The sequence below is a fragment of the Ochotona princeps genome, chromosome 2 (genome assembly GCF_030435755.1).
Source record: "Ochotona princeps isolate mOchPri1 chromosome 2, mOchPri1.hap1, whole genome shotgun sequence".
NCBI lineage: Eukaryota > Metazoa > Chordata > Mammalia > Lagomorpha > Ochotonidae > Ochotona > Ochotona princeps.
This window is the reverse complement of record NC_080833.1, coordinates 118,975,335-119,003,024: the sequence shown is the minus strand read 5'-3', so window position 1 is coordinate 119,003,024 and position 27,690 is coordinate 118,975,335. Positions and strand designations below refer to the sequence as shown.

The window sequence follows — 27,690 nt, the reverse complement described above, 5'->3', positions numbered from 1 at the left end:
TTTTGCAGAATGGCTCTCCAGTACAGTGGTGGATTTAGAGTCCAAATTATGCAACCTGAGAAGCAGGCACAAGGCGGGCAAATGGACACTTTTGACAAGTGTTGGTGGTGAGGGGGCAAATAGGACAACCACCAAAGCAAGTGTGGCACAATCATGGTGCCCACACCAAAAAATGATTTGTTAGACTGTGATCTGCGAAAGGGCAGGGGTCATTTCTTAAAGTTCTTCTGGTCCTCTCCATCAGTAGCACCTGGCACATGATAGTTTGTTATGCTGTGTTTGTTGGAGCTGTTGGATTACTCGAGAACATTTCTACTGTTCCATTATAGGCAAAGCAGTTCCATGCTGAGCCCCTAGTGCTTCTGCTGAGACGGATCACAGGCACAGATAATTGCACTGTTGACAGGACTTTCATGGATCATCCTTACCCTTGAGGTGGGGGGGTGGGGTCAGGTACTGAATGTTCAACTCGCAAAAGATGAAAAGGATCTGGTGGCTGTCTTGGTGAACTCCAGGGAAAGATTTCAGTGTTGTACTGTTCTTTTAATACCAGGATAGCCATAGGTGGCTTTTCTGTTGACTGAGTACCTAATGTGTATTCTTCATTGAGTCATGTGTTTTTGTATGTTTTCTTCTTACCATCACAACTGTCATCCATGCGTGATTGTCGGGAGCATGAAAGCTCAAAGAGGGTAAGTATGTTTTTTAAGCTGAGTCAGGATTTGAACCTTGGTCTTCTGATGTCACCAGTCACATGCCACATGATTTTAATGGCATATGGCGAATCAGCAGCCCAGGGAAAAGTGGAGATGAGCTCTAATGGTGCAAGAACCCTGATGACGTGTCTTCAGTGACTTGAGAAACATGGATGTGAGATGTTACTTGAAAGAGCAATGGGGGAGGGGTAGCTGGCGAGATGGATTCGCTCATGGGAACCAGAAAGCCTTATGTTATCGAGATGAATGAATCTCCAAGTGGCTGTGTCCAAAGAATGTTGTTAAACTTTGATTTGGGGCTCCAATATTTTTTTAATATATATTTTTATTATATTATTTATGTATCTGAGATGAAGGGGGATATTGAGGGAGAATCCCCACCCAGTCTCCCACCCGCCCAAGGTCCCAGATGTGGGGCATGCTGAGATACTTGCTCAAGTGGTCTTAATAGTTTTCCAGTTATGGATCGCTGCCAGTCACATCCCTCCCAGCTCGATTAGGTCATTGAAGAAGCCACTGTTGTCACAGTCCATCATGGAGTCTTCGTTTACTCAGTATTTCGCTGCCCAACGTTTAGCTGAGGTGGTTGATTGACCTGTTCCGTCCTCCGTCCTCTCCTAGCCAGGGCTCTGAGTCCAGCAGTTCGGTTGGGGAGATCACCAAAGAGACTTAGAGGTATTCCCAGATCAGATTCCCGCATGTTCCAGCAAGCACCGGGTCTGGCACAGTCCATCGCCACAATCAGTTGGTGGTTGCAATTGCTGGGCTGGCTCTGTTCTCAGTCCCGACTTGCACTGGAACCAAGGGTGTTGCAGTCCAGCCTGGTTCTGTCCAACATGCACTCGACTCTTTCATCAACCAGTGGGGTCTGCAGCCCAGTCGGGGCGACCCATAATAACCGCCACCAGGCCTGCCCCTCACCCTGGCCTGCCAGTATACATAGCAGACTAGTCCAGTCTGTCCCGCTTCCCATATGGCTCCAGTACCTGTCAATGGGCACTGAAGCTTAGTTCCCTCCAACCAACTCAACTCTCCAGCCCTCACAGATATTGCTGAGTGCCTCTCCTTCTAGCCACCCCAGCCCCCCTCCTAGTTTTCATGCCCTCTCGCGGGAGTAGTGACCCAAGAGGGTGGGGGCTCCAATATTTTTTTGCAAATAGATTTTATTATGCATATTTAAGGCACAAAGCATGACAATGTGAGGTGAATATGATAGATTCATAGAGATAGTGAAAAAGTTACTGTAGTGATACAAACATATATACCATCTCAAAATTGTTCATTTTTAAGTTAATTATTTTACTTATTTATTTGTCCTTTCTTTTGTGCCAAGAGCAGCTGAAATGTATTCATTTGATATGGATTCCATGTGGAGTCACTTTTGTTAGCTATAGACTTCACACTATGCATTAATATCTCTAGAATTCTTCATCCCTATGTAATTGCAACTTACTGTATTCTCTGACATACATCTCTCGATTTCCTCTTCCTCCGTGGTAACCATGGTTTTGTTCTTTATCTCTGAATGTTTGATTTTTTTTTTAAGATTACACATCTGTGTGAGAGAGGGTAATATTTTTTTCCTTTCCATGTCTGGCTCATTTCCCTTGGCTCATTCATGTGTTGGCAAATGGCAAGATCATGTTCTTTTCCAGGGCTGAATAGGATTCCATTGTGTAAATGTGCCAGTTTCATTATCCGTGTGTTTGTCGGGGACACTCAGATTATTTCCTGTATATTATAAATGAGCATGAAAGAAAAAGTATCTTTAGGAGGTAGGACTTAATTTCCATTGGGTAAAAACCCAGAAAAGAGATTGATGGGCCACGGAGAGGTCTAATTTTTTATTTCCTTAGAGACCTCCATATTGTTTTCCGTAGTGGTTATTCCGATCTACTTCCCCCGACACACCGTGTTCTGGAGTCCCGTGTTTCCTACACCCTCATTAGCATTTGTTCTCTTTTGACTGTTTTCATAATAATTAAATCTAGTTAGATTTTTTTTTCCAAAGAAAAAGTGACAAGTCCATGCTATTGCTTATTTGTCTGCCCCATTGTTCCTCAGATACATGTTTTATAAAATAAAATGTTTGCAGGAAATTGGCCTTGACTCCTGGTGTACAAATGGCCAGAACAATTAATTCAAGACTAAAGGATAGCATGTTTAAGACTTAGAAATATTTCTGTTGATTTTATTATTGTAAATGTAAGAGATAGAGAATTTATGAAGTGTTGAGAGGTTTGCAAAAGAGAACCGAAAACACCTGAAAGATTGTATGGCCTAGACTTCACCATTGTTTGAAGTCTGGTTTATTTGTTTCTAGGTTAAGGAATATTTTTGAAAAATCCAAAGCTACTTTAAATTAACATAAAATATTGAAAGGAATCGTGGATAGTTCTTCCTTTTGCCTGCAGGCATATTTGATATTACTTTAATGGAAAAAGCAAAGAGTATTTTTTTTTTAAGAAAAGTCTTCAAAGCCACTCTTGGTACAACATTTCAGGGGGTGCTGCATCCTGGTAACCAGGAAGCTCTTTAACGAATCCTTTGCTTTTAACATCCACCTCTTTTAGTGGCAGCAAGAGAAACATCTTTGTGATTCAATAAACACAAAAATAGCCACACTCAACCAGCCTTTTAAAATGTTACCAAAGAGGCCAAACCAAAATACAAATTCAGGAAGGAAGCAAGCTCTCTTCCTTGTTTAGATTGGCTCGGGACCTCAGCGATTACTGAGGAAATAGCAGGGGGTGAAAAGAAGACAAGGGTTAACCAAGAGACCCTCGGGGACCCCACAAAGAGAAAGCGCCATGTCATGGGATTGGGAAAAATTGGGACCAGATTTATTCCTTTAAAAAGAACCCGGGGGCTCACAGCTGGCTGGTGGCAAGCTGGATCCAGAACCCCAGCTATGGGACTCCTGAGGGAAGCTGCTGTGGGCGAGGGCCAGGTGCAAGCCGGAACAGGAAGTGCTCAGACAGCTGTCCTCTTCCCCTGCTCTGTCTGTAGCGCTCTCCCTGCACCTGTGGTCCTCTCAGCCTTGCAGTACACCCTCTGACAGGTGGCTGTTGTTTTAGGAGGAAAGTGAAGTTTGATGACCTGGACAGAGGCATTGGCATGGATCTTCTAATCCCAGAGCACAAACTTTACGGTTCTGCACATGGGGAAGACTTAAGAAAATATCTTTGACCAATAGGCCAGGAAAGACTGAGTTATACGAGAACCTGTTAAATGTTTCTTTTGGTAAATATTTAAAAAAAATACTTATAATTTTTTGTGAAGTCTCAGTCTGGTCTAATTCTTTATTAATTCTTACATCTCTTCTTTTTTAAAGTTAATAATAATTGTGTGCTTTTATAGGCTACTGGATGATAATTTGTTCCTATGTGTTCAGAAGGCCACAAAGATACACATGGCTGCAACAGCCCCCCATGACAATCTGGAAGATGCTCAAGGTAGCGTCCAGCTAAGAGTGCCCAGACAGCAGAGGCAGGAGCTGCGAAGCCGTTTGCTCATTCTTTCTCTGGCTTCCTCTGTGTCTATCCATGCTTGCCTTTCCCTCCACCCCCACCCTGAGAGCCTCCCCGCCCCCTTCCCCATCTGCAGGCTCCCTATTCTTATCAAAAGCAGCTCCTCTTCTCTAGATCATGTAATGCCCGTTACCATAGCACCCGGGTACTTCGCATTATTAAGACAATCTCTTTATTAGTAAGCCTGCTCCTCCCAGGAAGCTAGGCGCCTTGGAGCCCATGTGACAAGATGATGAACCTGTGTCTTAGAGGCTTAGGGATTTATCACCGGGTCAGGGGAAGCCGGTCCAGAGTTCGGACCTCCTGCCCCACTACTAGCCTGTCGGCCTCATTGCTTAGAGAGTGACTGAGACTCCCAGCGTCGTATTTCATTTCACTGCCTTTTCCTTTTCATCATGCACTCATAATAATTATACATGTTATTACACTTCACGTTTTACAAAAGACTTTCAAATGCATTCTTTCTTTCAATCCTCACTATATCCCTGCGAACTAAGAATTTTGCATTCATTTTAAAGGCTGATGAAACTGGCAATCAGAGTGTGCACTGACGGCTCAAGGTCATCCAGACATTCAAGGGCAAAGCTAGGACTGATAATCTGACCCTGCACTGCCTCTGTATCTGCTTCTGGACAAAAAGAGGCAGGCAGGCATATGGAAACACAGATTTCAAGCTCCTATGTATTTTATAGATTGGGTGCTCAACAACTAGTGTTTGTTAATCTGTTCGTCTCTATGTTGGTCTCCTTGGTCTCCTTGGGAATCAGATGTGGTGTTATCAACTTGCCATCGCTGGATCTGGAGTACTTTTCCAGGAGAGATATTGACGTGACACTCTTTTGGGAGCACCTAGAATGAACACCTATTCTGAAGCATCTATGTTGAAAGCATTGGGCCCGGTGCAGTGGCCTAGCAGCCAAAGTCCTCGCCTTGCATGCGCCAGCTTCCCATATGGGCACCAATTCTAATTGCAGCAGCCCTGCTTCCCATCCAGCTCCTTGCTGTGGCCTGGGAAAGCAGTTGAGGATGGCCCAAAGCCTTAGGACCCTGCACCCCTATGGGAGACCCAGAAGAAGCTCCAGGCTCCTTGCTTCAGATTGGCTGAGCTCCAGCCGTTACAGTCACTTGGAGAGTGAATCATTGGACAGAAGATCTTCCTCTCCGTCTCTCCTCCTCTCTGTATATCTATCCTTCCAATAAAAATAAATAAATATTTAAAGAAAGAAAGCATTGAGGGAATATGGTGTGTGTCTTGCATCATCTTAAAGACAGCGAAGGGTGGGGAAGACACACTGTGAACACAAGACTGCAGTCTGCTGTGAAGGGTGGTAAACTCTTCATCTCTTCACCACCTATTTCCTGCCTGCAAACTACAGCTCAGGATTGGTTGAAGTTTCGCCGCTGAAGCTCACATGCAAGCCACGTGTTCAGAGAGCTTTCCATCTATGGAGGGAGGCTGGCATTTATGTACCAGCTAGCAGATCATTTAATTGAAAGAAGAGGTGCACGGACATAATGCCGATGCGGAGCTTCCAGCTTTGGTCGGTATAGTAGGATGGAGACAAGGCAGAGGAAAGCTTCCCAAGGAAAAGACTTTGATCCAGAGAAGTGGGAGCAGAGAACCTGCTTCAGCGGAGAATGGAGAACCATGTCTCATCATCTTTAGGCCAAGCTGGAAGATCTTTAGTTATAAAAGTGAAAGCAGAGGGTAGGAGGGGTGGGTTTTTCACAGCAGCAGGTTCAACAGCATCAGTTTGTGGGTATGCTTCTCGGGAAAAATCCAACGCCACGTGCACATCAGAGACCGATACACTGTGCTGGGAGGTGGCGGGTTGGCATGAGAGTGCCAAGGGCAGGGGGAAAGATGGAAACAGAGTCAATCAGATGGACGCCTTCATGGCCCTGAGGGAGCAAGAAGGGACAGGGACTCACTGATGGCAGGATCCGGAAGAGGTGGGGTTTAGGCTGCCTGGAGAAGGGTGATCTGGGAATCAGCTAATGGGTGTGTAGAGTGAGGAGGGCTGCATCCAAGGAAGGGAAGCATTTGGAGCAAAAGCAAGAGACAAAGAATATGCAAGGTGAACTTGGCAAGGGTGCTGCACGTGTGCTTTCCTGGAGATGGGAATGTGCTTAAGGTGCTTGGTGGACCTGTGCTACAGCGCTAGAAGCAATGGTGGGGGCCCCTGCGTAGAGATGTCTCTGTGCCCTGAAAAGGACTCGGTCTGATGATACGCATCAGAGATGTGCATTAGCAGGATTACTCTGTCAGGCGTACACAGGATGGATGGCAGAGGGAAGGAGGAAGGCTGGCAGTTGCTCCGCCCATCGCCGCCCTTCCACCTCACTCACTGACCGCACCTCTTGGTCTACCACTGGCAAGCTAGTCAATAAATAGCAGCTGGAGAACCGTCCTCTGCCCACTCACCAATGGAAAAGGCGTGATTCATTTTTATATCATGAATCAGCATCGCTTTTCTGATTTCCAGACTTGACTGATGCCTCCCTGGAGCGTGCAGCGTACTTATCCCTGCCCCTCAAGCCCTCGGGGGGAAAATAACGGAAGAAGAATACGTTGTTGGGTTAATTTAATTTCCTCCCTTTTTGCTTCCGTTTTTGGTAGCCTTGGAACCTCTTTCTGCCAGGATATCAAGGGGAAATCTTCTCTGTCATCGCTGCCATCTCCATCTCTACTTCGATAACCCCTTCTCAGGATCAGGGCGAAATGCGCCAGTGCAGGACTAAGTGGCCTCTCCCAGGGAAGGGCCGACGACATCAGCCTCGTGTATAGGATTTGATTTGTCATCAGAAAGGCTCCAGTCCCCAAATATCAGTGCCCTAGCTTACTGATGTGTCTGAAATTCCACAGAGGGAGTCACTGATGTTTGGGCCATGTCAGAAATAGCGTAGCATCCTTAACAGCTGCTCACACGTGACGTCACAGGCAGCTGGGAAAAAACCCTTCTGCTCTGCATGTCTTTGCATCAGGGACTGCTTCTAGCTCTCCCAGCTCTCTCCTGTCGACCCGTGAATACTGCCAGTTCACTCTAATAGGAGAGCTTCCGGGACAGCTCTCGGCCCTCTGTGTTCTCAATGCTTTGATGAATCATTTCTCTTTTTTTTGCACCTACTTTCTCTCAACGGAGTCTTTCCAAGATCTGAGCTGCAGACCAGCTGTGCCTCATTCCCACTTTACACACGCACAGCCCCACCTCCCACCCTACTCTGTCTTCCAGAACGTTCGTCTGGCCGCAGGCTGGCACTTCTGCTTGCCAGTGACAGGGTTGTGGACAGCTCAAGGACTGTGTCCTCATGGTGAAGTGAAGTGGAAACCACACAGAATTCAAAGTCAAAGAATTGGTTTCAAGTCTTCACTTTACTACTTAGCAACTGACTCTAGGAAACTAGACAAAAATGTCATTGATACTAACTCTGCCAGGTAACCGGGAGACAACAAGGAACGTTCCCTGACCCTGTGGTGTGTGCACACCGGCCAGATTAGTCACACAGTCACTAGTCTCCTAGGACATGCCTATGTCCAGGCCTGTTTTTGAGGCTTGGGTAAAGCCCAGATATCTCTGTGCTTAACCAGTCTCCCAGGTGGGTCAAATGCAGCTGGTGTCCTGGTTGCTGGGGAAAACCCTACTATGGGGAATCAGTTCAGATTTCACCACCCTCTGCTCCTTAAGGAGCTTCCAAATGTTCTATGTCCTAGGATGGATGGCAGTCAAACTTGATCTCATCCCTTTTTCAAGGCTAGTATAATACACAGATTTCTGAAACTCTGATATTGTTTAACATTCTGACTAAAAGAGCTTCTCTGTTGGAGCCAAGGAACTGCTTCTTCACCTACAGTTGTTTTGATTCTTCTTTGTTGCTGGATAAAATATAATATGAATGTTGGTGGTTAGTACCATTTCTTCCCAATTCCTTTTAAATTAAATGCCTTCTGGCGGCGTGGCCTAGCGGCTAAAATCCTTGCCTTGAACGCGCCGGGATCCCATATGGGTGCCGGCTCTAATCCCGGCAGCTCCACTTCCCATCCAGCTCTCTGCTTGTGGCCTGGGAAAGCAATCGAGGACGGCCCAAAGCTTTGGGACACTGCACCCGCGTGGGAGACCTGGAAGAGGTTCCTGGTTCCTGGCATCAGATTGGCACGCACCAGCCCGTTGCGGCTCAATTGGGGAGTGAAACATCGGATGGAAGATCTTCCTCTCTGTCTCTCCTCTCTGTATATCCGGCTTTCCAATAATAATAAAATCTTTAAAAAAAAATGCCTTCTGGAGTTTCAAAATTAGCTGTCTGGAAATATGGGAGGTTGAGAGGAGACTACGGCCTGTTTGGTTTGGGGCCATAAGAAAAGTGCATTCACTGAATACTAACTGAAACAGCTTTACCCCTTACTGAAAAAATCATTATGACTACATACATTCTTATGTTCTAATATCCAGCATCCTTCCTGACTGCAGCCTGCCTGGATTTTTTTTACTAAAAATATTTCATGGCCATTTATGAATGAGCTACAAAGGCCTGCTGTAGCTATTGAATGTTACACACATTGGAAAATGCACAACTGTTGTTTATCCCATAGGGAAACAAGGTCAGTTTGCCCAAGTCCTACCTGGTGATGTGAATGTGCTTTGGCTAGTGGACTTTTGGAGAGGACAGCACAGGACCTTTCACTGTCATACAAAACCCATCATGGGGAGCTCAGAAATAAAAATCAAGTCAGACATAACAGACATTTGTTTTATGTAAATATAGCTCTACAAGTGGTGGGGGCCTTGAGACTATGCTGAGGTTAATGGTGGAGTTCCTGACTCCCTGTCTGCCCCACCCTGCTCAGCTGCCAGCAATGATTATCTGCCTCCTGCATTCACTGGCGGGTATATTTAGAGACTCTTCCCCAAGAGTAAGTGGGAACTGAAAATAGACTGCCTGCGTGAGATTGAGTTGCAGCTTCCAAATCTATACCTGAGTACATGGATGCATAGCCAGTGGCCAGCACACAGTGGTTTTCAATACATGCTGGTCACACATGGTCGTGGTGTAATATCTCGGGTTAGGCTTGAACTTTAACATGGCTTCTTTCCTCTCAGAGACTTCAGCAGGCTTCCTTGAACTCTGAAGTTGACATCTGTCTCTTTGCCTAGGAGTCTTTGGATCTGAACCCAGTCTGGATTAGAGCATCTTCTTTTCATTGCCAGCTCCTCTCCAGAGGAGACCAGATGTTTTCCCCTGGTCTCAGCCCCAGTCTCCTCTCAATGTGATCACAATTGTTCTGCATCCTGACAGCTCCCATGTGCATTGCAGCTGTGGTTGTTTATGACAGGAAGGTTTTGTGAACACAATTTGGCTGGGAACCAAGAGATGGAGACCTCTATGCAACCGTTCCTTCTACCCTGAAAATTTTGTAACAACATTATATTGTTTGCAGTTAAGAACAGTTATATGCTATCTTTTAAGTTATAGCTTATGGCCCCAAGACAGCAGGATCAAGTCTGTTTCTAGTTATTATTTCAGCAACCTTTCAATAGGCATTCAACAACTTGCTGTGTGCAAGGCAAGATGCTCGAGTTTTGGCTAATGTACAGATGGTAAGAGGTTTCCTGCACTAAATAGATGATTCTAGTTTAACAGCTAGGTATAGTACAGAGGAAGTCCAGTTAGTGATGTAATGAAAAGTTAAGGGATTTGTTTGGTTTTGCTTTTTTTTTTTTCTGAGGGTATGAAGAAGAGTGGAAGTATTGATTATTTCTAAGGGAGGACCGATGGAGGATCCAGCCTTTATTGAGTAGGAGTTCATTGCCAACATATGTGATGAGGTGAGAGCATGTCATGTTGAGAACTTGGTGTCAGCAGACCACAAGTTAATATATGCTATGGCTACACAGCAGAAGGGCAATGCAAGCCATAACTCATGCTCTGCATGTTTGTTGTGTTCACAAGCCCCAATTGTGTGTCTTAGCAAATGGGTGAAGTGGATCTTCCAGGGTCTTTGGAATTTCCCTGAGAAGCTGTTTCTCATTAGCTGCTGATGGATCCTCCTTTCTATTGTTATAAGAAGTTGTTTTCCTATGTCAATATTTCCCAACTTGTCTACACATGAGAGCCCTCAGGCTCTTTTTTCATGTTTTAAAAGGATGCAGCACTATTTCTGAATCTTATTTTTACTTATGTATTTATTTATTTATTTTGGAGAAAGGCAGAGAGAGAGAGATATCTGTCCATGAATTCATTCTTCAAATGGTAGCAATGGTCGATAGCAATGGTAGCATAGGTCAGGCTGAATTCAGGAGCTGGGGGAACTCAATTTTGTCTCTCACATGATTGACAGGGTCTCAAATACTTGAGTCATCATCTGCTGCCTCCCAGAGTATACATTAACAGGAAGTTAAAATTGGGAGCAGAGCTAGGACTCAGAAATAGTTCCAATATGGTTTATGGGTATCCCAACTGGTATCTTTTTTTTTTTTAAAGATTTATTCATTTTATTACAGCCAGATATACACAGAGGAGGAGAGACATAGAGGAAGATCTTCTGTCCGATGATTCACTCCCCAAGTGAGCCGCAACGGGCCAATGCGCGCTGATCCGAAGCCGGGAACCTGGAACCTCCTCCGGGTCTCCCACGCGGGTGCAGTGTCCCAATGCATTGGTTCGTCCTCAACTGCTTTCCCAGGCCACAAGCAGGGAGCTGGATGGGAAGTGGAGCTGCCGGGATTAGAACCGGCGCCCATATGGGATCCCAGGACTTTCAAGGCAAGGACTTTAGCCGCTAGGCCACGCTGCCGGGCCCCCCAACTGGTATCTTAACCGCTTCACCATACACTCACATGGGATTCTTTTCACAGTTACAAGACTCAGACTACAACCCCAGGCTTATTGTTCAATCTCTGGCTATACTTTTTAAGCTTCTGAAGTGACTACAGTGCCAGAAAATTTTGGAAATACTTCCTTAAAACAAATGTAACTCAGATGGTTTCACAGGGCCTGAAGCAATTAGCTGTGGTATAAACTTAGAGGTGGTTCTTAAGCCTTGGATGATGCCTTGCAGGACACATTGAGGCCTAGTGGAAATGACATTAGCTGATATAGTTGTAATTTAAGGATAATCATCACTCTTTCTGGTGTAGGTGCCTCAATTTGACCTCAGTGGCTTTCAGTCATTAAGACTGATGTGCTGTACCAATACTAGTATCTAGCCTGTCCACACAGCAGTGTGTGATTAAAGGAAAATAAGCCCATGAAAATTGACATTGAGCTATTAAAAACTGCTGGAACCTGGAGTTGGACGCACTCACTTCTTCCCAAAGGCTTGGCACTGACTTTAGAATGTCCCAGCACAATCAAACATTCATTCATTCTTACGAGGTTTCTACTATGTTAGATTCTGCTGTAGAGGTTTTAGGGTCTACAAAATGACTCAGATCCAGTTGTCAGTCTTCTAGGATTTGTCATCCAGGAAGAGGGTTTTTCAGATCTAATCCTGATAATACAAGAAGGAATATGGTGAACAATACAACAGAGGCTCACCCACAGACTATGGCATCCAGGGAATGGAGATGGAGAGAGAGGAGAGAGAGAGGAGAGAGGAGAGAGAGACAGAGAGAAAGAGAGAGACACACAGAGTGTCAGGGGACAGGAGGGCTACTTAAAACTATCTAAGACGCCCTGTAAGGATGACATTGAAGAACAACTAGTGTTGGAGCACAGAAGGAAGGGAAGGCCTGAACAAAGGGTGAGAATGAATATACACAAGAAGGAAGAATGCAGGGATGGGGGTTGGGGTTGTCGTTGGAAAGCAGTGAGCCGTCCATTTGATCAGCAGGTTAAGGGGAGGCAAATCCAGGTAGGAGGTTATCCAGCAGCACAGAGGCTGAAGTTCATGTGGCATGTTAAACAGAATCATGGATGCAACAATAGAACAATGAAACTGTGTACAATTAGACCATCTGACACATCTGACATGGGAGACTTGACCATTCTCACCGCCCGGCTTCTTGGGTACACGGAGCTTTTTCCCTTCCCAGGGCTACTACGCCTATTGTTTTCTCCACTTGATACCCGTTTGCCACCTGCCCTTTCACCCCGGGGCTGAATCCTACTTGTCCTTTCAACATGAGTATTCCCGATATTTTCTCAAAAAAAGTTTACCCAGTCTTTTCCACTTAAATCAGATATACCCTCTATAATCTCTCATTTTGTTCAGTAATTTTTTTATAGTAGTTTCATGATTTATATTGCTATTTACCTGTTGAATATCGATCACCTGCAGCAAATTGCATAAGCCGCATTAGGTCAGAACTGTGTTTCTCTGTGCCCTTAGTGTATCCTCACTAATGGACAGATAATAAACTCTCACAATGTGTTAGCCAAATGAAAACTTAGAGAATTGTAACAGCAGAAAGAATCAACAATAATAACAAGCACACATTTAATAAAGATATTTCATTAAGGTGACTAAGATCATGGTCTGGTGAATGACATATTGGCCAGGAGTCAGGATTGGGGACCTGGCTTTTCTACCCATTTCTGTCACGACTTAATATAAAAACAGGAATCCATAACATCAGTGTCGAGACATGGGCATGTCAATTCTGTATCTAATGTTTATTGGCAATTTTCAAATCAATGAGTCTGGATTTTCATTTGTGTTTGCTGCTAGATTATTATTTTATTTAAACCTTGGTCAAAAAAATCAGAGATAAAGCCATATCCTTTGATGACCAAGATAGGATATATTATTGATATACACTAGTGAAATTGCATGTCCTTTTTATTTGTTCAAAGGTACTGATGGCTAGCTTGGCGTAGTAGCCTAGTGGCTGGAGACCTTGCCTTGCACTCCCCAGGATCTCATATGGGAAGTGGTTCTAATCCTGGCTTCTCAGTTTCCCATCCATCTCCCTGCTTGTGGCCTGGGAAAGTAGTTGAGCATGACCCAAAATCTTGGGACCCTGCACCCATGTGGGAGACCCAGAAGAAGTGCCAGGCTCCTGGCTTCAGATCAGCTCAGCTCCAGCCAATGCAGTCACTTGGGGAGTGAATCATCAGGCGGAAGAGCTTTCTCTCTCTGTCTCCTTCTCTTTGTATATCTTTCTGTATATCTGCCTTTCCAATAAAAATAAAAAAATCTTTAAATTTTTTTAAAAGGTAGTAATGGCTTTACAAAAGCTGAACAGATAATTTAAGAGGGTTGGATAATTAGCATTGACCAAAAGTAAGCCCAGAATAGTTTTGAATGAGTTAGTTAACTCCTAACATGGATACTGAGCACTTGACATCCTAGTGAGAATTCATTAACGCATTAACGGCTTGAGTGATGAAAGAAGTTGCCTGGGAAGAGCATAAGCTAGAAATATCATCCAGTTAGGATAATGTTGTTATATCGATTACAATTTTAGACAAGACAGCAGTGCCAAGCAAAAAAAAAATTTTTTGAATTGAAAGGAAAAGCCACTTTCATATTTCTTTAACTTTAGAGCAAGATTGTAATTTATTAAGGGATGTTAACGCATATGGAAAGCATACTAGTGTATATCCTCTGGTATACTATTCCTGCATAGAATAAGTGAGTTAAGAATTTTCTGATGCAAAAATGTTGATTGAGCAAATCTGTGTTCTAGCATTTATGCAGGAAAACATCCAATGCACCATCACTGTCTGAAGAGTCATGTGAAAAGATGAACCATTCTCAAAGGAAACCAGGTAACCACTCAGCTTCACTGTGTAAGGGATGCCACATTTTCACCTGCTAAGCATTACCTGAGCACACGAGACAACAGGCTCTATAAGATTTAGGCTAAGTGTAGTGATGGTGGGAACTGAGATGGAATTAAATGTTGACACACTGGGAAATGAAAATGGGCCAAATAACGAATTCAGATGAAAAGGCGGAAAGAAAAATAAGAAGATAAGAATTCTTAGCATTTGCCTTACAGAGAAACTGTGTGCCCAGTTCCTAACATGTGACCCACAAAATCAAAAGGATGAACCTCATAAGAGATTGGTGTTCTCCCAAGAGAAAAAGCAGGCTTCCTTAAAGTCAGACTGCTGCAGAGTGGCAGAGCTGTGTAAACCTTTGGCTGTTTCATGACGGATGTGGATCACTTTTCTCAAAAAAGCTCACAAGGTAGGTTGAGACGCAATGGTGAAGCCTTTCTGTGTCAAAATATTAGCTTAAAAAAACAATTTGTTTAGTTTATATTGGAAATTCAGATACACAGAGAGAAGGAGAAAGTTCTTCCGTCTGTTGATTCACTCCTCAAGGAGCTGCAATGGCTGGAGTTGCACCATTCTGAAGCCAGGAGCCTGGAGCCTCTTCTGGGTCTCCCACACGTGTGCAGGGTCCCAAGGCTTTGGGCGGTCCTTGACTGCTTTCCCTGGACACAAGTAGAGAGCTACATGGGAAGTGGGTCCACTGGGATTAGTTCCCAGTTCCCACATGGGATGCCAGTGCATGCAAGGCGAAGACGTTAGCCACTAGGCTGTTGAGCTGGACCCAGAAATTAACCTTTTATCCTATAAGAAAGTAGGCAAGCATCATTTCCTAGTCTACCACAATCTGCCAGCAGATCATTTTGACACTGATCTTGGGCAAGCCTCTTGGGCGGAAATTTTGAAAAATGGTTTTGGAAGAATCTTTGCAAGCACAGGCTCAGCAAAAACCCAATTGGAATAACTAATTCTGTTCTGTGACAGGAATATACTAAAGAACTGTAGTGTGTATACTGCTGTGGAGACAGTGGGCAGGATAGGAATAAGTAATGGATTAGATTGTACTCATTTTAAAAGTTGTGATGGATATGGGAGCTCATCTAGCCTGCTCCATCATTTTACAAACAAAAATATGGAAACAGAAGGTAAGCAAGTTGCTTAAAGTGAGCTTGACATCATCATAAAATTCACTTACATAGATGGAGCACTGACTATGTATCAGGCATACTCTAAGGGATTAGCCTGTGTTGAGTCATTTAGTCCTCACAGCAATCCTAGGAGGTCACTGAGACCCAGGGACATTCAGTAACTTGCCGATATAACATGGCTGGAAGCAGTGGAACTAGGATTTGCACCCAGTGAGTGGTGCGTTCTCAGGACACAGAGCCTTTCCAGGACATAAAACAAGTAAGTGGCAGAGCGAAGTGGCACTAGCGAGTGACCCTTCGAAATGTTGTTATGCCTTTGTTAGATTCTTTTGAACATTTTAATCAGTAATTCAGGTAAGACATAGAAAGCAGTTCATCATATTTTCAGAAGTCATGAAATGAGGGTAGGAATTAGAAAGGTACTAAATGCCAGAAATAGGGGTCCCCAAAGATTTAGGATGATGCATGAATTAAAAATGTTTTCATTTCAGAGAAATATAGGCAGATAATGCAGGTAGGGCTCAAACCAATTGTCCAAGAATGGGGGAAAGATGTGTACAAGGCTACTTAAAAAAATCCTTGGAAAAATGGAATTCAGAGAGATTCATTTTTGTACAAACATTTTTGTAAGCTACCCATGATTTTTTAAAAATAATATGTATTTTCTATGATCTGTAAAAAGACTATCAAGAAAAGAACACAGTTTGGGGAACAAGGAAATGTTAGCAAGTTAGTTGTCCATTAACTGATATGTAGAGCTGCTCAAAGGGTAATGCTAGAGGCCAATGCTCCTCCTGAATTCTGCATTGCTCATCTGTCCAGGTCTTTCTGAAAACAAACCAAAAATATTGAAAAGATTTATTTGGAAACTAAAGCATCAGAGATGGGGACAGAGGCGGGGGAAAGATACCACCCATCTGCTGTTTGAATCCCTAGCCCCAAATGGCTGCAACATCCAGATGTGAGCCAGGCCAAAGCCAGGAGCCTATAATTCACACCAGGTCTCCCAGGTGGGTGGCAGGGGCCCAAGCACTTGGGCCATCTGCTGCTGCTTTCCTAGGTGCATCATCAAGACGCTGGTTTGGATATGGAGCAGTTATGCCTTGGTGGGCACTTACATTTGGGATGGCCATGTCATAAGTGGAGGGTTAACGTGCTGCACCACAATGCTAGTTTCCTGCCTGGCTTTCAGTCCATGCTGTGAGATGCAGCAACCAACCAAAAGAGCTGTGGGTTCTCAAGCATTCTCACAGTGGGCTAGGAAAAATTTTCCTCTTTCCTGACTTGCTTTTGTTCTGATCCCTAACTTAGCTTCCTTTCGTAATGGTCCTGACTTTGTTCTTGCCTCTAACCTTTCAATCTTAGCTTGTGTTCTAGGTTGTAACTTTGGAAACTTGGGTTTTTCTGCTGGGGTCCAGACTTGACTTTCCTCTTTGGCTGTGTGTCCTGGGCTACATTGGAAGCAAACTCATTCTTACTGTAGCCTTTCAATGCTCAGCCAATGACACCAGCCCTTGCTGAGTGTGCTGACAGCATCCCATCACCTTACCAACACTTACATGAAGATGAAAAGATGTGGAGCATATCCAGGCAATTGCATTTAAGTTTGGCTAACCTCCTCCCCACCATGAATGAAGTCTATGTCTGGAGTTTTAGACAAAGGCTAGGTTTGAACAGACTTGAACACTTAGTGTTGTATGCAGCGACTGGAAGAGCCCAAGAGTGCCTTGCGAACGCTGTTAGTTATGGACACAGCCGATCTATGCCAGAACTTGCAGAAGTACAAACGTGCAGAAATACAGCATTTGCACTGGGAAAGAGCCCCCAGAGTCCTATGTGTGGCTTCAGGGAGCAGCGTAGGACTGGGAGCAGCAAATTTCAACTCCAGCAAAGCAACTTGCTTGTAGTATGAGAGCCTTCTAAAGACAGAAGGGCATAATAGTGAGCTCCCTGTGATCAGAAACGTTCAAGTGTAGGTTGGAGAGTACCTTGCAGGGATGCTGTACAACACCCAACCATCAAAGGAATGTTCAGACCCTGATGTGTTTGGGGGTGGGGTAGGGGTTCCTTCCAGCCAGAAGACTCCGTGGCAAGGGGACCCCATGGTAGTTTTTAAAATGATAGCATGATGACAGTGGCGTGGACTCTGAGCCCGTCAGATTCTGACCACTACCTCCAGCCAACATCTCCTCCCCACCTGGGAGTTTTTCAGGTGTGTGAGCGCTGGATCCCAACTGCATACTCCAGCTTCCTTTGCTGAAGTATAACAGATGCTACCAGCTGTGAAAGCTGGAAGTTTAGTTTTCTACAGCTGGAGCTCCAGCCTCGTGCGGTCCTAATATTGTGCCTGTGAAACCCTTCTTGGTCCCGGCCCCCACCGCCCATTCACAGATCAAATACCAAGTGCATTGGGCAGCCAGACGCCAGAGTTGGGGGGGGAGGGAACGGATTTTAATAAAGCCTCCATTGATTTTCGCGGGTGCAAGTCAAGGAAAAGGCACCTAGAGAGGCTGTCCCATTCCCCCTCTACCTCTCTCCAGGTCATACATCGATTGGCTTCCCAGATAATAGATGGTGCCACCTAGTAGGCACCTCAGGGAGCCAGCCAGGAGCTGGAAGAGCCGCACGCAGCAGCCCAGCCCCGACTTAATCAAACTAGCAACAGGATCTCGGGCGGCAGCTTCGCGGTGGCAAGAGTCGCATTGGCGCGGCGGCGGCGGCGGCAGCAGCGTTATGCGTGATTACTGACAGGCACCAGCTGCAGCCGCCACAACCGCTCCAACCCACTATGTGGACTCTCGGATCTCGAGGCAGATTCCTGACTAATCCCAGAGGGCTGGCCCAGCCCCTGCTCCCAGGGCTGCAAGGAAGCGATGACCACTCTTGTTAGCCCAAGTTGAAGGGAGCCCGGCTGCGTCTGGGAACCGGGAGAGGCCGTGCTCTTCAGCAGACGCACAGCAGGAAGAGGGCTATGAACTGAAGAGCAAACATGTATGGAAATTATTCTCACTTCATGAAGTTTCCCACGGGCTTTGGCGGTGAGTATGCCACTTGGGCTTCACGTGGGGACCTGTCCCGAGGCGGCAGGAGGAAAGCGGGGACTCAGCATGTCTGGATGAGTGTTGAATGAGACAGAGAGCAGGAGTGTTTACGTGCATCTATAGTGGTGCATAGCGTGTTGCTGCCAGTATGTGTGCGCGCCTGTGGGGGGTGAGACAGAGGGAGTGAGAGGGGGCAGAGAGAAAGAAAGACTGACCACAGGAGGGGATACGCGGGAAAATAGAGTGAGGAGTAGAGGCTGTTCTCCCCATAGCTCCCCAACAACATGCTTGAGCATTTGCCTCCTGACAAAGAGCAAAAGCATTGTTAAACCCTGATGTGTTTGCGTGGGTGTGAAAGTCTAAGAGTGATAGGCAAATTGCAAGGATGTACCTGTTACCCGAATTGTAACGGGAAAAACTCGGCCAGAGCAGTTTCACCTAGGCGGAGGGTCCCCATGATACTTTGTAAACAAGGGCGTGCTTGTTTTGCTTTAAAGCAGGTTTCCCTCTAATTGGATTTTTGAAAAGAAAACACAGCCCTTCAATTTGCCACCCGGTTTTCCTGCCTGCGTTGGCTTTCCTTTTGATTTGCTAATAGCTTCTTCTCTCCTCTCCTGGGGCAGGTGGCTGGCAGGCCCCCTTCCCAACGCTGGGATCCCTGCAGCTCTCCCCACTCTGCAAAGGTGGTCTGGGCTCTTAAGACGAGAACTGGCAGGCTGAAGATCCCAGCCAGGCATGGCAGCCCTGTCGCACTTCATGGAAGCTTCCGGAGCCTGTGTCTCCCAGCTGCCTTGACTGGGCCATCACATCCTTGACTTAGTGACAGAAGTAGCCTGCTCACCTCCCCCGATTTCCCTGTCCGCCAGCTTGAAGGTACTAGAACCAGTAGCTGAGCAAGGGGCCTCTTGCTCCTTGGTGACACAAAGCTTGTGCTCCTGTGAGGCAAAAGGGAAGCCTTTGCCCTATAGATTTTGGCAGGCAGGACAAAGCAGACATTTTTTGTAAGGTCTTGAGAACTGAAAAGTTCCCACTCTGCTGACCTCCCCTGTGGACAGACAGCCAATTCATTGGAAGGCTTGGGAATAAACCTTGCCTGCTTTGCAGGCCAAGCCCTTCTGAGGAGTTTGGTGGGACGTTGCAACATGGACTTGGTCTCTGCCCTGGAGGGGTTGAGCCCCAGGGTTTGCTCATTCATTCAGGCTTCTGAGCCAGGCACTGGGAATGCAAATATGAATGAGAGATAGTCTCTGCCTGCCTGACTGGGACAGGCTCATTAAGCAGGCACATTATAATAGTGGGTGAAGTGTGTAGCATCAGAGGCATAAGGAGGTTGCTGCTTGGACCTGGAGGTAAGGAGTCATGGAAATGTTCCAGAAGGAATGTTCAAGTTGTTTGGGTCCATTTGATGATGGAGTGAGAGTGGCAGCCAAGACTGTGACCTGGACATTTGATCTCCAGTGTAGAGCTGGGCCTCTTACAGCTCCATTCTCAGGCTGACTCAGAGCCGAGCATTGCTTCTTTCTTTGCATTTGAGTTCCTGTGTTGGTATCCTCTGCAGCTGGGGTCTTAGAACTCCAAGCTCCATGAGATTACGGCTTTACACATGCCAAAGACACTAGGAGACAGGTGGGGAGAATGGAAGAGTTGAAGGTAGAAGGATTAGGGTGAGAGCTAAAGTAAGGGCTGGAAAACGAAGATCTAGTGCAAAGTTCTGGCATGGGAGGAGGGGGACATGGGGAGGCTACCTGCATTCTAAGGGAACCTCCTGAGGATCTTAGCACTTCCAGTCTAGGGATGTGTAAACTGAGGCCTGAAGGAAGGGACTAGCTCAGGCTGCATAGTTGAGGGGTAGAGCACTTCCATAGATGCCTCTTTCTCAAATGTTTAATAGTGTTTCTTTAATATTGATACAGTGAAGAGAGAGTAACAGGGAGGTGAATTTAGCTCCTAGTTGGTTGCTCACTAACTGTGTGACCTTAGATGGGCTCCTGAACCTCTCTGTGCCCTAGTGTCTTCATTTCTAAAATGCGATGTAGCATCTCAGCCTATAATGTGGGAACTGAGAAAGTGGCTGTCAGCACAAGAGAAAGTGGCTGTCCCTGCAAGTTAATGTCGTCATCTCCTTTTTGTTTTGCTAAGATACTAACCTGTTCGTTAGTGTAAATATAGGCCATGAGTATAGAATGATGAATTAGGAACCTGCCAAAGTAAGTGAATAAAGCCCCAATGTGTTTGGCAGGTGGAGGTTTCATGACTGGGAGGACTATAGTATTTTAGTGAAATTACGTTTCAAGAAGGGAACATCATGGTACAGCAGGGAAGCAGTAGTTTGTTGCAATGTGGGAATGCCGCCTCTTCAGCTACTTTTCCTTGTCCTTCCTGAGGGAGGTGCACAATGTGGTTAGTTTTGTTGATGTTTTCCATTTTGTTTGCACGTATCCATTAACAGGAGGCCAGGAAGTCTGAGAATCCACAGTGTCCAGGCAGGGAAAAAGCAGCAATCCCTGCCCCCACCAGGTAACAGGGACTTCCAAGTGGGCAACCCTGCAGCTCTAACCACCTTCTCCCTTGTGGGCAACTTACTAAATAATCTGGGATGTGACTCCATGCTCTTTCACACATTAGCAATGGAAAGTTAGAGGGCCCCTGTGGTTTGTGTGAGAACTTCCGGGGAAGCCATGTCACCCTTGGGAAACAGCACCCAGGATTTGTGTCCAGAGCCGGTGTTCCCCGGATTGGCAAAGTGCCCTCGGATCCATGAAGGAGAGACGGGCCAAACTGGCTGGAGGTGGCAGCCACCTGGGTTGTGGTTGCCCCCCCTCCGCCGCCAAGGCGCACATTCTCCCACTTCTGGGCTCTGCGGTGAGAGCCTTTTTTCTTTCCCTGCCAAGTCCTGGGTGTGCCAGCTGCTCAGTAAGAGATTTGTTTTTCTGGGCTGAGACAGTTGCTGCCTCTTAGAAGATGGTAAAAACAAAGCCTGTAATCTCCCCATCCAATTGTGCAGTAATCCTCAGGATGAGAAGCAGCTCAGGCAGAGAGGGGCTTCACACCTCTCATTGAGCAAGTGCACTGTTCCAGGCATGCCCGCTGCCCCTTTAGACACTTGTCCAGTTTCCATTCCCGTAATCCTCAGAACAACAAATAGGTATTAGTAGCAGCATCACCATGCTCCCTTTGTGGGTTACAGAACAGAGGCGTGGGAAGAGAAATAACTTGGTTAAGGTCTTACAGCTGGACAATGGCATGACCTTCGGGTCTCAGCTCTGTGTGGCACACATGGCTGATGACAGCTGCTACCCACTGAAAGACGGAAACCCCATCCACTCTGTAGCCTCAGCAATGACTGGTGGCTACACACACGATGGCTTGGCCATTGAGCAGTGAGCTACAAGGGGAGGAGTAACAGGGAGTGCTAGAGAGTTAACTGGTGGCTTCTCCTGAGCTTCTGCTGATGTGCACAAGAGCTGCCTGGATCATTCAGGTCATGTGTAGAAAGCTCGCTTTTCACCTGAGAGGAGCCCCAGAGTGGCGTTAAGGCAGTGGTGCTTGTATAGATATGTATTTGTGTGTATACATGAGTGTGTGTGCAGGACATATTTTTCCCCTTCCTTGGATATGTGGGTGGTTAATTGGAGCCTCTGTGGGTGTAAGTGGTTAGGATTTGAGTAGGAAGGAGGAACTGTTTATGAGACGTAGGAAGGAACATATTTAGTATAAACTATTTTCTGAAACATTTACAATCTCACCAAGAGATGGGGAACTGAACAGAAACTGAGAGAAGACATTCTGCAAAGAGGAGTCAAAAAGTCCCAACCCTCCCTGCCTCCTTGTTACGTGGCTTCTGGATTCACAGGGAATTCAGCCACCAGAATCAGATAGCTGCTTGGCAGGTGCCCCTGGAGGAAACTTGTATCACTCCTCTTATTTGGAAGTAGAAGACAGAGCCTTGGCAAATAGAAGCAGCTTATTTTGTACAACGCCTGGGTTTGGGTGGCTCTCTTGAGATTGACTCAGTCTTGGCTCAGTAATCCTCTCAGATGATTCAGAATAGTAGCCAACATTTTTGAGGCACCTGCCATGTGCCAAGCTTTCTTCCAAAGGCATTGTATGCATCATCTCATTTAATCTGCTCAAGGATCTTTGTGGGGAAGACACTATCATCAGCACCATCCCCATTTGACTGAGCCAATGGTCCAGAATCTCCAGGCTGGGAGGAGCAGAGCCAGGACACAAATCCACAAATGCCAGGGCAGCAGTGCCTGGTGTTCTCCTGGGGTTGTCATCCCATGATGGGTTGGGTAGTGGTGACAAGGGGCGAAGTGCCCAGTCAGCTCCAAAGGATTGCATCGTGTAAAAGAACATCTCAGATAGTCCATTCTTTCCCTATGTTTTTCAAAATTTATGTATCATAACACTTTTTTTTCTTTTTAACATATAAATGTTCAGCAAAGAAAGAAAATTACTTAGAAAAGGGAGCAGGCGATTGGGCCCTCAATGGTACTAATTACACATAGCCTAACATGCTTTTCCAGTGGATTGCAGATGTTAATGTGGAGGACCCGCCTTTCCATCCTGGGGCAGCAGGATTTGGCAAACTTTCCCCCTCCAGGGCCAGATAGCAGACATTTGAGTCTCTGCTGGCTGCCTGGTGCGTGACAGCTGTTCACATGCTCAGGTCGTTTGTAACACCAGTGCAGCCGTGGTTAATGCATGAACACATGTGGACAGATGTAGCTGTGTTCCGGTGGGCTTGCAGATCATTTGGGAGTTTTCTTTCCATCTCCCATTTCTGATTTCTCTTCAGTTAGCAGCGACTGCCACCACTTCAGCTTAAAGCTACTCTGCCTCCCACTTTCCTGTCGGGATGTTAAACTTTCAAATGTAGGCAGAACAGCCTGCCAATCATCTGGTCTGTGCCCTCAGTTGCAGGGAGGACACTTGGGAGAGCAGGTGTGGTTGGCCCAGGATATCATGGTCTTCAACTGGATTTCCCCATACCCCTCAGAGATACCTTGGATGGCAGCAAAAGCAGTCATCCCCCAGCCTTCAGCAAAGTAGCTCAGTGCTACAACCATATAAGGAAAGGCTGTCCCTCAACTTTTATTTAACAGGATTAAGTAAAAATAAAGCCCGACAAATTGTAAATACACAAGGAAAGTTCACTTTTTCCATGGAAGAATTGGAGACTGGTACTAAATCCAGCTAAAGGAAGTGCAGCTGTTCTGACAGTATCACTGCACTGTGAGATGTGAGCAGAGCTGAGGATGTAAGGCAGTGTGTGTGGTGGGGAGGGGTATTCTGCCCAGATGAAGTGCTGTCTTCAGAAAATTAAAATGTTGGGGCCAGCACTGTAGTATAGCATGTCAAACCTCTGCATGCTTCATCTGTACCCTGTCTGAGCTCCACTTCAAATCTAGTTGCCTGCTAATGCACTTAGGAAAGCAGAGGAGGATAACCTAAACACTTGGGTGCCTAAATCCCTGTGGGAGATTCAGATGAAGCTCCTGGTACCTGACTTCAGCCTGGCTCAGCCTTGACCATCAAAGCCATCTTAGGATTAGACCAGTGAATGGAGGTGGGGGGAGGAGAGAAGGGAGAGAGAGAGAGAGAGAGAGAGAGAGAGAGAGAGAATGAATGAATGAATTACAGCTTATCCAAGCTCATGGCAATGCATGAATTCTTGAAGTGAGGCAGAGTGGAAACCAGAACCTAGGACTTCAAACCCTGTAGTTGTCAGGGTAACCTGGTCACAGGACAGTGGCCTTGGTGAAGACCTGCCACACTGCAGAGTGTCCAACCTGGGGTCCCTGCTCCCTTTCATCAGTTGTCATTACCAGATGGGCTGTGAAGGTTGGAGACAGATGGTTATAACACAGCGTTAGGCATTCATGTATCTACACATATCTAAACACAGAAGGGACACAGTTTAAAAAAAAAGGAAAGCAGGAGTTTGCAGGTTAAAGATGAATTGTAAACTCCTCAGAGGATTTCAGAATTTACTACAAAACTTTAACATGGGAAGACACGTGGTCTTTATTTTAAAAAAAGTATTTGCAAGAAATCAGAGAATCATCACAAGAAGTACAGAATAAATATGATTGTATCTTGAATGACATTTTGGTCAGGGACAGATTGCAAGTATGATGTTACCCTCTATAAGAGTATAAGAGAACTGGAAAATTCTATTTTCTTAGTATTTCAAAAAAGGATTATTTTTATCTATGTAAAAGCAGAAGAAGAGACAGGGAGAAAGACAGCCTCCATCTGCTGGTTCACTCCCCAAATGGTTGTATCGGTAGAGGCTCAAGCTAGGTTAGGCTCAAGCCAGGGGTTAGGAACTCCATCTAAGTCTACAGGGACCCAGGTATTTGGGCCATCTGCTGCTTCTTTCCTAAGCACAATAGCAGGGAGCTGGATAAAAGCAGAGCAGCTGGGACTCAAATCAGTACTCGGATACAGAATGAGTGGTCCCAAGTGGAAACATAAACCTCTATGCCACAATGTAGGCTCCATTTTATTATTTTTTAGAACTGTGTCCCTCCTGTGTTTATATATGTGTAGATACATGGATGTTTAACGCTGGGTTACAACCATCTGCAATATTCAGCACAGTATCTTGTTTTGCAAGTTTAAAGCTTAGGTAGAGCAGGCTATACCACATAGCTCAGGTGTAGCATGGGGCTATGCCATCTCAGTTTCTGAACACAAACTCTATGATGTTCCCCCAATAACATCATGTGCTTTTCAGAACCCCTCAGTGACATCTGGCTGTTTAATCATATCCCCAAAAGGGTGATTGCATGGGTTTCATTTCTGAGACTTACCATCTCCCTTATCCCTCTTTGGTCAAGAACATCACAGGGAAGGGCTCTTAGAGCTTTGCAGCTCATAACACCTGTATTTTCTGGGCCCAGGAATGCAAGTAACAGAGCAGGGAAGAAATGTGCTGATGAGAGATATGTCTACCAGTCAATCATTCATCACATACTAGCTAAGCACTGCGCGGAAGCTGTGCAGGACATCAAGAAAGCGAGAGCCACCACCTAGTTACAAACTCTGAAGCCCCAGAGCATTGTTTCTGGATTCTTCCCCTTGGGACTGAATTTAAGTGACGGAATCCAAAGAACACAATATATTTAGAAGCAGAGAACAACTAATGGCACGTATGTTACCTAGTGGTAACGGTGCGCTAGGAATAGATGTTGCTGTATTTTAAAAGGATTGTAATTTTTAGAAAAGTCGGTAGTTAAGAGGCTGGGAGAGCCATCTGGAAAATGAGTCCATGGAGACAGCAAAGGGATGGAGGTCAAGGATTCAAGAGCTGGGTGTGGACAAAATTGCTGTTCACGGACTTGGGGAACAAGAGGTGAGCCGGGTGGGCGCTTGACAAAGCCTTGCACATTCCTGGTAGACTAACAGGAGTGTACCTGATATGCCAGCATGCCAAACTGGCTTCCTGGGTCAAAGTTGTTCTTTTCTTTTTTCTCTCGCTCTCTTTTAAAAAATATTTTTTAGTTTTTTTAGTTTTTTTTTTCTTCTGATACAGTTTCATAGGCTCTGGAATTTCTCTTCCACACCTCCCCAAGTCCCTTTCTCCACACTGATTTCCCCCATATTACTACAATAGTATAGCACTTCACAAGCAGTGAGAAGTCCATCGTTCTGCTATTGAAGTGTATCCTGACATTGGCACAGAGTCCAGCATCCTGTTGCCGAGATACACTGAACAGTTTCATTGAGAGTCCATCTTTGATTTGGAAGTACAGATGCAAACTGCAATATATCTTTACATCTGGATATGATAGTCTCTATTACACAGCTATATACATTCCCTTAAATGAAAAAGCCATAAGACAAAATCAACAACAGTAAGAAAAATTAAAAATTTACAACAACATGAAGGAAAATGCTACTGAATGACCAATGTGAAGAAATGTAAAAGAAAATCAAAGATTTTCTTGAAGAAAATGATGCTACTATATGACCTACCTGTTGTCACTGAAGAAACGTATAATAAAAAAAACTTCTTTGAAGGAAAATATCAAAATCCATGAGATGTAGCAAAAACAATATAGAGAGGGACATTTATAACATCAGTTGCTTACAAAAGTAGAAATATCTTAAACAAATGATCTGATAATGCATCTCAAGGAATTATGAAAAAAATTTAGAAATGAAGAGGAAGAAAGAAATTATAAAAATGACAGCAAAAATAAATAGAATTGAAAGTAAAAATGTACAAATTGCAATAAGAAAAAGCCATTTTTTTAAGAAGATGATGAAAACAAACTCAGCCAGACTAGGAAAGAAGAACAAGAGAGCAAAAAGAAACAGGATTAGAGATGAAAAAGGAAACATCCTAAGAAACTAGTGAGATGATCTCTTCTTGCTGAATGGATCTTTAGATTGTTACGTGGTGTCTTTCTTCATCTCGTTTAATATTATTCACATCAAAGTCTATATTATCTGATAGAAGAATGATTGTATCAGTTCTTTATTTCCATAAGCCTAGAATACCTTTTTCATTCTTTCACTTTCAGTATTGCGTATCTTTGTTAGTAAGATGTACCTCCTGTAACCAATAGATAGGTGGGTTTTGTTTTTTCAATCAGCGTACTAATCTATGACACTTGATTGATGAGAGTTTAAACCCTTTACATTCAAGTAATATTTACAGGTAGTAATTTGGTCCTATCATTTTAGCAATCGATTGTTCCTTGTTTGAGTTAGTCTTTTGCTGTTTTACTGGGAAGTTCTACACTTTTGCCTTTGGTTTTGGTAGGTGCTATTCCTTTTCTCTGTCAATAGAGCTCCCATAACTCGTATATTGGGCCTTCTAATAGTGCTCTGTAATTCCTGAATACTTTTCTTAGCTTGACTCAGTTTCACTTCCAGCTTTTTGATTGTTTCCTGATTGCTGAAGGAAATGTTTTCTAGTTCTGAAATTCTTTCTTCTGCCTTGCTTATTCTATTTTGAGGCTTTCCACTGAATTTTTAATTCGCCCCATTATATCCTTCATATCGAATAATTTGGCTTGATCTTGTTTGTGTTGCTATTCCTGTGTGATATATTCCTTAAATTTCTTGAACTCCTGTGCTTCTCATTGTTTTTAAGAAGGTTTGTAACAAGTTTTAAAAAATTCTTTATCCCTCATTTCCTTGATGTCTTCCTCGGGTAACATTGAGGTTGACAAACGCTTTTGCTCCTTTGCTGGGGAGGCATCAGTAGTGTTCATTGTGTCTCTGTCTCTTGTTTTGTTCTTGGTCATTGGTATTCTGGTTAGCAGATTCCTCTCCTTAGAACCAGTTCATAAGCCGAGTTGTCCATGGGTCTAAAAGTCAATTTTACTTACGTAGCTGGTTCTTCGTTTGGAGTCACTTTTGCCAGCCCTCCAGCAAGTTTCAGTCCTGGGCTGTTGTGCTAGACTTTCAGCATGGTTTCCATAGTCCCAATTCCTCGCTCACCTCTCTCCATTCCCTGTGGCCCTGTGCTGTAGCTGTACTGCTGCCTTCACAGCCTTTCTCCTGCTCCTGGTTT

The 27,690-nt window shown here is 45.0% G+C and overlaps 1 protein-coding gene across 2 annotated transcripts in view; it reads left to right on the top strand.

Moving 5' to 3' along the window:
* RXRG (retinoid X receptor gamma) overlaps positions 1–27,690 on the top strand; it is a 119,256-nt gene that overhangs the window by 52,011 nt on the left and 39,555 nt on the right. Inside the window, exon 1 of one of the 2 annotated variants that reach the window (XM_004589141.3) lies at positions 17,721–18,149. The exons of the other annotated variant lie outside the window; for it this stretch is intronic. Coding sequence (XP_004589198.1) covers positions 18,101–18,149 — 49 coding nt within the window. The 5' untranslated portion in view covers positions 17,721–18,100. Of the gene's footprint in view, positions 1–17,720; positions 18,150–27,690 lie in introns of those variants that run through there. 2 annotated transcript variants of the gene reach the window in all.